This window comes from Chanos chanos, chromosome 8, assembly GCF_902362185.1.
Source record: "Chanos chanos chromosome 8, fChaCha1.1, whole genome shotgun sequence".
NCBI classification, from domain to species: domain Eukaryota; kingdom Metazoa; phylum Chordata; class Actinopteri; order Gonorynchiformes; family Chanidae; genus Chanos; species Chanos chanos.
The window spans coordinates 33,517,547-33,527,634 of NC_044502.1; the positions used below are offsets into that span (position 1 = coordinate 33,517,547).

Here is a 10,088-nt window from a genome sequence, read left to right on the forward strand (position 1 = left end):
CACTGTCCTCCATACAGTGATGGTAAAGGAGTTAATCTTAAATCTTCCCAACTGCAGTTGACAAGGAAGTGGCTATGATAAAGTTATGAGTTTACACCTCACACAGGGAGCTTACCCAAGTCAAGGATGCACTCATGCACAATTACACACCTTCGTGAACAAGGAAGCGTTCTTTAAAGACTTGCTCTTCAGTAAATGAGGCATATTCTTTGTGGGTTTTTTTCCTATCCACAGCCCAAATGAGACTTAGACGTCTTAGCCTCAGCACAAGTCACAGTCCAGGCTATTCAGAGGTTTTACGTCCCCTGGCCGTTGGGGTACAAAAAAACCAAATTCGGTTTTAAGGCAGGTCGGGTGTCTTGTTGGCAGGGGTTAGGGCCTAGCCTCAGTAAGGTTTGGCCCAATCAGCATTGGGACTCTTGGGCTTTGTGTCCTCCCAGAAGAGGGCATCACTGGGTCTAGGAGCACTGGGGAAGGACCAGGAGCTGTCATCCAGAGAACCCAAGCGTTGAGGCTGAGGTGGGGGCCCGGAGGGGCTGCCTAATGGGGCAGGGCGAAGGATGGGCCAGGGCTCTTTCCAGCAGTCATCTTGGAGACCATCTGACACTGGGGGTCCTGTAGCCAGGCAGGGGCGTCCAGCGCTCGAGGGTACTGGGGGGGCGCTGGGTGGCCTCGGTGCTGTGACTCTCACCATCTGCTTATTCCTCTCCACGTCATCTAAACACTGTACTGGAACTGTTGAAGCAGCTAGAAGAAAAAGCAGAGAGTTATACAAAATAATGTGAGAATTAAACATCGCAATAATGGTTGATTAAAATAATCCAATAGATAAAATGTCCACCACCATCCATCAACGTTATTTAATACTATCACCCAGAATTCCAAACCATATGTAGAAAAATTCCATACCTGCTATTAGATGTGACATGCAAAGACAGACAAACATGATTCTTTAGATTGGGATTTTAGTCAAAAATGTACCTGAATTTTTCCTTTACTCATATGTGGGGGGACTCCGTTCTGAAAATCAATTTTAAACGGGTAATGAGGTATTAAAAACACTGTGGAGAAAAACAGAAATCTGACTACAACAAAATCTATGCACTCCAGTCAGTATAACATACACGGAGCAGATGGAGACGGTCTCAGAGGCTTACTAACTAATTGGCTGCTCATGAAGAAAACGCGTCAGTGTGAGAGTCACACCTCAGCCGTCTCTGTCACCAGCCCCCCGCTACTCCTCCGACAAGTTGGGCCCAAAGGCACGCGCACCCGATTAAAGCAATTCACTGAGAAATGACGTCTCTGAAAAATTCTGAGAACAATTTGCTCAGACAGGCCATAAGATAAATGTATCTCTGGGACTAAACAGCAGCTCCAGTAAGAAACTTGCCCTGGATGGTAAAGCATACCATCCTTAGAAAAAAAAAAAAAAAAAGGGCTTTATATACATCGACGCTACATCATACTTCTTTGGAGTATCTCAATCCATACGCGTGTCCTCCGGCTTAGGAACAGTTCCATGCCGGAGCTAACGCATCCACTCTCTGTCCAATGCCCAGATATTCCCCTGACCGATACATTACACACCTCTGAGTCTGTCTCTCCGTCTCTCAAACGAGGGCGTGATGAGGTTGCTCAACTGAAAGCTGATTATGCTGCTGACCTCCCGTGAGAATACGGATACGGTGGACCTCAAAAGAAAAATGCGCATCAAACGTGTCGCCTCGCAAGCGGACGTTAGCCTGTCAGGGACAGAGGGGCCTACCAAGAAATGCGTCCGAATAAATAAATATAGAGCAAATTTTTCCTCCCCTTCGTTCTAATTTGCACCTTTTGCTTTTCTTCTGGTCCGTTTGGGGAATACTAACAAAAATTCTCAACATGAAGAAAATCGGCGTAGTGCCGGGATACGGGCAAAGGCGCGGAGATAAAGACTGTTCTTCATTTCAAACTACTTTTGTATTCTCTAATACTCCCACTGTCTGGAATAATACAGGCGCGTACATCATTTACACTCCACCTATCATGATTGAAAGAGAAAGATAAGGGCAGGGTTGTTAAGATTTCTCCACAGTCTTTTTAATGCATTTCGCTTCATGTCCCAGCAGTTTGTTTTTGTGCGTTTATGGTCTTGTATATTTAAAGTATACATTAACACACAAAAGGCAACGGGCGAATACAGTCTTCGAATACTGGTGTGGAATTATCTTTGGTTGGTTCTCTGGAGACTGAATTTAGCTTATGTATGAGAGCATGAGGCAACCAATAGCCACAGCACTGAAAAAGTGTGAAAGGGGAACATCACCTCTCACCTCAAGATAGGGAGAAGAGGAAGCCCCCAGAAATGAGAAAGAGGAACTTAAGAGAAAAAAAATCTACACATTCATAACAATTTTTTTTTTCAAATTAGCTATATAAATATATGAGGTCTGATCAAAAAGTTATATGACTTTTTCTATTACAGGTGACAATACAGAGGCAGTGAGCTGTGCTGAGAGGTGTACAAAGAAAAAAATATCAACCTTTCCCAGGAACAAGTCATTTCTCCATAAGTTATACTAGTGCTGAGAAAGACATGTTCAAAGACATATTTCTTACCCATGTCGGAATAAAAATGGATTGAAGAGAGGAGCAGTATGTGAGCATTGAGTTTTGTTTGAAAAATGGTTTAAAAAAAAAAAAAAATATATATATATATATATATATATACAGTAAATATATGAGAGAGAAAGAGAGAGAGAGAGGTGTGTGTGTATGTATGTATGTATGTGTGGGTACACACACACACACACACACACACACATATATGTATGTATATATATAAAATTAAGACCAATCACATAAATAGAGTAAATGTCAGTTCGTGACAGTATTACTTCTCTTTACTGAACTGTGTAGCAATTGTTATACCCAAATGCCCTTGTAATTTGTGGATAACTGTACTTTTCGCTCTCTGCCTGATGCCAGGGAATAGTAATGTCAAATGCGGTTGTCTGATTTGCAAGATTCTGCCGTTTAAATGCTCGTGAAACACCGTTGATTGTCTGAAGCTTGTGCGCTACAGCAAAAGCTACAGCATGAATATGTGTTGGAGACCTAATCCCTCAATGTGTTTTAGATTGTAGCTGTGTTACGAAATTCAGTTCAAAAAACAGAAGTTACTGAAATCAATCTCAATTTCTGAGAATAAACTTTTAGGTTACAAAAAACAGAATTCTTTCATCTGTATAATTGCATCAGCGTTGAGCGCAATACACAATAAAATTTAGCACTCAGGCCTCAACTAGTTTGCAAAAAACAGTAACTCTGTCACAAAATGACACTGATAATCATTTACTCTGTTTACATGACTGGTATTAATTATTCTGCGAATCGTTACTTTTATTGTTAATTAAGGCTGATAAACGGGGACGGGTTGAAATTAAAGACTGATTTAAAGGTGAGGTTTGTTCCTCCTCTGTTTCCAGCTCACTGGCCGCCACTGAGATATATATATATATATGTGTGTGTATGTGTGTGTGTGTGTGTGTGTGTGTGTGTGTGAGACTGATGATATATGTGATATGTTTGATCAGCTCTTTGGCATTACAGCCTACACTGCAACAATACTCAACATTCTATTTGATGAACCTCTCCTGCACAGTGAGGTTCGGAATTTCTTTACTACCAATATCTTGAATTTGTTTACTCCTATTCAAAAGATAAAGTTAAAATATATTTTTTATATTAAATCTGAACCTTGCCCCAAATGCAAGAAAGTGCTTTTACAGTGTTTCAGGATGTGAAACCTTTCCCATGCCAAATTCCCTTACTGTACGGGGTTAACACTCTTATTGCATCATTGATGTTTTATGCACACCAAGCTCTTCAATGCGAATTATCATTCTTTTAGTCTAGTCTGATCACTTTAGGGGGTGTAACCAGTATATGAGTACAACATATACCGAGGGGAACTTTTCATACAGTGCTGAAGAAATTGTCCTGGGAGTGATAGATAAACTTAATTTTAAGATTTGAAAATTCATATCATCATGGGCATGTGCTGACAATAAGATAGGATAATACATAATGAATGACTTATTCCAAAAAAATCAGTAGCACTTTGGATTGACCCTCCCCACCCCCCAAAAGATATTATGCTCTTGTCCATTTGTGACCATTTTATGTGTGACAGTCAGCATTGGAGTATATACTGTTAAAGCTACAACTGCACTTTTCTACATTATGAGGTCCATACCTAACTGTCATTTTTTCTACATGAGTTAACTTTTCTCGGGGACTTTGATCCAGTCTATTATTATTCACGAGAACACATGTGGATGTATTACAAAGTCGTGCTGTGACTCAGTGGTTTAATCAGAGCAACATCTTTTCTGTTAAAATATACATTCTCTTGACTGGCCCCTGCAGGAGGAATGAGCAGCAGGCAGTCTCTACAATGATGTCAGTCCCCTGTTATATCGCTCCTCCTAAATCATAAACACTGTATAATGGATAAGGTTAACGAGTCCATGAATTTAAACTGAGCAATGCACATACTTCATTCTAGACTTTGTTATTCAGCGAACCGAACAGACCAGCATACTGACTGTCTAACCCACAGATCTCTCATCTCATCTGACTTCTACACCAGTTATCCAGTATTACGGATCATGCTTTCAACAGACTGATTATGGATAACGTATACGTCGATTACGGATCATACGGCCATTCCCCGACATACGTCCGAGTTCCATTCCGACAGATTGGTCGGATCTCGAAATGGACGTAAGCCGGACGTACGTTAGCATGGCACGTAGAAGTCGTATACAACTGGCAACTGAGAGTGAGAACTGAGAGAGATGCTGTTGTCATGAACGGTAGTGTAATACAGGGGTTTTCAAGCGTTTTCCACATGCACCGTCCCACTTTGTCTAGGTTTGAACTCGCGCCCCCCTCCCCCTCCTGTTTCACTGTACTTGCCGGTCTGCGCCTAAACGTCTCCTAATTTTGCGCCCCCCTTGACAGGTGCTCGCTCACACAGTATTTTTATTTTTTTTTTCAGTCGTATGTATGGATGGTCGTAAGTCGCATAGGTCGTAAGTGGGGGAGAGGCTGTATATTCTGTGTGTCTCAAAAGAAATGAGGATGATGCTCAGGATGTTATCGTTCTTTGATAAGGGAAGCAATTAAAATTCACAATACTTATACACATAAGATCAGCAACAGAACTCTTTGCAGAGTTAAGAGTATGAAATGATTTTGCTCTTTAATAATTTATTTTAGTTTTATATATGCTCCTCTACTGTGCAAAAGGAACCCTGTCTAAAATTATGGAGTTAACTGACAAGTTGCCCACACCCACAGCCAAGTCTACCATTTTGTTTTATTCCATAAATTCATCTAAATTAAAATGACATGTAATTCCATTATAAACGTATTCTTCCTAAAACCAACGCAACACATTGCAATACTGAAAACAAAAATAATTCAGGTGTGTTTCTACCCTTTTTTACGATTAAAAACCCCCTCACTTCTCCAATCTCTGAATGATGTCTTTTTGTTGTCATTTACCAGTCTGCTGGACATTTTGAAAAACAGGACTGGACATCCCTGTACCTTATACAGTAAAGTCTGAGTTTGGATGGAGAATACATGTTTCAGGAGTGTGGACTCACCTCTTTTGATTACTGGATGTAGAGGTTTATCTCTGAGCCTCTTGACCAGATCTGTCTGTGCTTTGACCACTGAATGGATGTGTGACATCTCATCGCGCAGATCTGTGTAGGACTTCATGATGGCCGTCACCCTGATGCCAAATTAGAAACCAACAGAACTTTATACAGTCCAAGTATACACTGTGTAAGACACATAGTTCCATAGTATATGCACATATTAATAATCCTACATTGAGGTGAGCTCTACCATTTACCCTGCTAATAATTACCAACCTAAAACAAAGCAAAATAAAACAACAAAAACACACCTACAGATAACAAACAAAAACCATAAAAGACAAAATTCTAAGCTCATCTCTTCTTTATTTAAGAGTCAGCCATGGAGTTACAAATGTGGGTTTACTGTGCCCTCTAGTGGAAAAATTCTGGTAAACATGAAAAATTTCATTACATGCTTTCATGCCCTAAATAAATACACAAACAATAACTAATAAACATGGTCACACTTATTTGCATGGATGTGGAGACACAAAAGAACACACACACACACGGTACCCCTGAGCTATCCAATGTTTTCATTTGATATTTGAAACCGCTCAATAATTCAGTTCAGGCACCTTCGTTTACATCTTGGCACAGTGACTGACAAACTGGTCCCTGGTTTTCCAAACCTACGGCTAAGCAACAGCCTCCCTCTGCACAGGCAGTATTAACAGGATTTTGCTCAAGCCCTGCTCAGCCCTCCTGGTTCTGCTAATGTAGGCCATTCTGAGAGGGCCAGATATCCAGAACTGGGGCGGGAGTTAAAAGCCAACAGACACTGCAGTGCTTTACATTAGCAGGGCTACTTCACCTGCCACTCACTTTTCACATGTTTATTTTCTTTACAAGTATGTCTCACGACAAAAGGTTTAAAATAACTACGTGAACACACAGGGGAGGCCAGGATTAGCATGAGAACAGTTGTGTTTACCCTATCGACAACACGTTAAAAAACAAACACAGGCAAAACAACACAGTTATGAGCTCACCGAGACTCTGCCACTGACACTGTGTCTGGTTTCTGGTCACTGCTGGCAGGTACAGAGTTTCCAGAAACATTCTGTAAAATACAATTTATCATAGGAAACACTGTGTGAGACACTTTATTAATCTCCCACATACAAAACATGCAGGACCAAAACACTTCTGTCGTGTAGAAGTAACAGGGAACATCTCAGTGTATATATGTGTTTGTGGGTGTCTTGAATGTCTCTGTCTCTTGCACACAAGAGCGTCCAGAAAGAGAAGAAAAACCGTAACAGTCATACAGACCTGTGCCAAAGCATCCTGAAGTCGTCTACACTCTAATCGGACTTTTTCCAGCTCCTCCTGTAGACTATGGATCTTCACCTCGGAGACTCTGTCCACTTGCCAGTAATCATTTGTACTATTCAGACTTTTCATCACTAGTAGGGGAGAGGCAATGTGTTCTGCATTACTCACAGCATCACGGCTAAACAAATTGTAGCTCTAAAAACGCTAAATTGTGCGCGTAAGAAATCGAGATAGTCTGTGGTATTGTCATTTACACTGATGTTCACCAGCACCAGTGCAGACAAGTGAAGCAACCCAGCAGAACACAGACCTGCTGCAATCAGACTGTGATGCTTGCTGAAAAATATTATAACTGAATCTTTTCTCGTCGCCTCACTGTCAAATATACTTATTTTGATTGTATTTCTGAAGGATCATTGAATGCACTGAAACAACACATACCATATAGCAATTTCTTAATACACTGTTGCTTTAAATAATTAAAAAAAAAAAAGAAGAGAAGAGAAGGGAAGGTTAGAGAAGAGAAGAGAGAAACTCTACCTTGGCTGGTTTCCATTTCTGATCTCAGCTGCAATAACTCGAGCTCTTTGGCCTGTAGCTGGTCTGTCAGGAGTCTCTCTGACTCAGCCTTTTCTTTTTTCTGGGAACAGTTCAAGATAATAAAGGATGTAGAGTACATCAGAGTGAAAGGGAATCAGATAGCCAATAACAGAATAAGAGACTATGAATCAGAGTCCATTAATACCACTTTGGTCAGCTCCATTTGCAAGTCCTCTTTTTCTATGTAGATTCCCCGGTATGCACTGAAGGCCTTGTTCATGTACTGGGGCCCTTCAGAGGGAGGCGCCTCTTGTCTGATGAGCTGCAGAGAAAAAGAGACATTAGCACTTATCTAGAACTACTTACTGTCGTAATACCAAATGAAAATTCATCTCATACCCGTTTCTGGTTCACCTGGGATAAGACCGCATTTGTAGAGAGGTAGATAGTGTAAAATATATAATGAGCTTGTGTTTGAAAAATCAGTGAATGCCATTATCAGTATAACTACACTGAAACACCTCTGTGTTATATCTGTGCTATATCAGTAGCTCTCAGGAAGAATATTGCATTCAGCATCCATGTTTTTTTCATAAAGTCAAGAAGATTTCAATTCCCAGTGAAGAGGAGTCTGACTTAAAGGTTGCTGATTAACCTAAATTTTTATTAAACATCAGTGAAACCTATAAATGTTTCAACTTCCTTGTTGGCAATGTAAGTAGTGAAAGTAGTGAAAAGAGAATGTGTGTGTAATTATGCCACTGATAACAGGAGACAAGCACTCATCTGGAAAAATGTATCTGGAAGGGACAAAGGTCAAATACATTACACATCTAAAGTTTACGCCAAATGATCTTAGAATATTACTCAACTTAGACCAAAAGACAGCTTAGATGGGCTTGCACATTGTTAAGGCAGGATACTGAGAGGTATTTAGCCTGGCATAAACTATATTTAAAAACACAAATTAATTGGGACAACATTAATTAATGCAATTCTGCACATTCCTCCATTTGTCACCGTCATCTAATTCTTTTTACCTTCACAACGCAATATGGAGAGTTCGTACTATATCTCTCTCTTTATCACATTGAATTTTCACTCTGTGTTGCCCACATTACACAGTTCCCTTCACAAGAAAATCAGATAACTTCTTCTTTTCACCTTATACAAAGTTTTCAACTCTCCACCTCAAGATCTTTTTTTAATTTTGAACCTTACCTTGTCCTCCATTTGTTTTACTCTTTTCCGAAGCAACATGTTTTCTCTTTCTGTATCCCGCAGACGCTTCTTAATGTCCTCATAAGCAGTGACCAAAGCGAAGTGGGAGGCCACGGACTCATCGCCGGCACACACCGACACGGGGCTCTCTTGTGCGGCGTATGCAGTCTCATGTTTCAGAATGCAGATGTCATCATCCACTAGAGTCTCCATGCCAGCACTGAGACACCGGGCAGAAAAACAAAAGAAGTAATCAATAACAACTTTACGCAAAACATAACTTCTCTTGGAGACCTGGGGTGAATCTTGAAGACTGTCTGATTATCAGCAAAACGAAAGAGAAAGTAGCCGATTACTGGTGACAAAGAAATTTGTGACGTTTGTGTTAAAGTCTTCATTTAATGACTAATCAGCTTTACCAACAATTCAGTTCATTACAAACTGAAGAAAGTTACACAATCTGAAAACGAAACTGAATGAACAGCAGGTCACTTATGTGAATTTGTTACTTGCATGTATATATCCGTAAAACTAGCCGATACAGCGATCGGTCAAACCATCGGTATTTCTAGACGCAATATATTTGATCCGCAATCTGATTAAGCATAAAGCAATATGCATATCTGGGACCATATAAGTGGACTGTTAAATATGTTGTGTCTTTCCTTGTGCTGCATTCAGATTAGCATGCTAGCTAACAATATATTTATATTTAGACACTTAATCATGGAAACTCACCGGATACAGTCAGTTACAGGAGTGAAACGACGTGACAGTATTACGCATTATAAACGTTTCAGCATGAAAAAAATGTCAGTGAACACTGGCAGTCGTTCATCCTGTCTTTCGTTGAACAAAACAGACCCACAACTGTCACAAACATAAACCAGGAAGTACATCACATCTATGACTTTCTGCTTGTTCCGGCGGAAATGAGTCTACTGGTACATCAGTTTGAAGTACATCCACAGGAGAAAACGAAGAGCCACGAAACATACCTGATGTGTGGCATGAATCAAATGTAGGCCAATGGACCACAGTTTGATGCAAATACACAGTTTCATGCATATTAAGTATATCCCAGCCCCCCCCTTTAAAATCTAAATTACTTCTTAATTATATTTCATTTACTGATTAATTCTTAATTATTTTTTAAATTATCATTTACTAGAAAGACCATGTAATTATTAGTGACGCCTTTCGTGGAAAAGCTCTTTGCTTCATGATGGCAAATCACCAGACTTCTTTAACTCGTTTTGAATGGTCTTATAAGTAGTTCTGGAAACGAGTCTCTGCCCGTGAAGAATAATACAAATTGAATAGTTATATCGCCTAACTGATCCTCACCCC

The 10,088-nt window shown here is 40.1% G+C and overlaps 1 protein-coding gene across 1 annotated transcript; it reads right to left on the reverse strand.

Annotated features, from left to right (window-relative positions):
• On the reverse strand, positions 1-9,555 carry azi2 (5-azacytidine induced 2). The gene is made up of 8 exons (XM_030782627.1): positions 9,477-9,555; positions 8,739-8,958; positions 7,723-7,839; positions 7,518-7,617; positions 6,975-7,108; positions 6,692-6,762; positions 5,661-5,791; positions 1-747 (listed from the first exon to the last, which is right to left on the reverse strand). The coding sequence occupies exons 2-8, from the start codon at positions 8,949-8,951 to the stop codon at positions 386-388; spliced, it is 1,128 nt and encodes a 375-aa protein (XP_030638487.1). The 5' UTR covers positions 8,952-8,958; positions 9,477-9,555; the 3' UTR covers positions 1-385.
• Positions 9,556-10,088: the final 533 nt, after the last annotated feature.

What these genes read in the sequence shown, in the direction of transcription:
- azi2 (XM_030782627.1), bottom strand. Translation starts at nt 8,951, where the DNA reads ATGGAGACTCTAGTGGATGATGACATCTGCATTCTGAAACATGAGACT. An exon ending in AGAAATGGAAACCAGCCAAG is followed by an intron (nt 7,109 to 7,517) that starts GTAGAGTTTCTC and finishes CTCCCCTACTAG; the next exon opens with TGATGAAAAGTCTGAATAGT. An exon ending in GTGTCAGTGGCAGAGTCTCG is followed by an intron (nt 5,792 to 6,691) that starts GTGAGCTCATAA and finishes ATTTGGCATCAG; the next exon opens with GGTGACGGCCATCATGAAGT.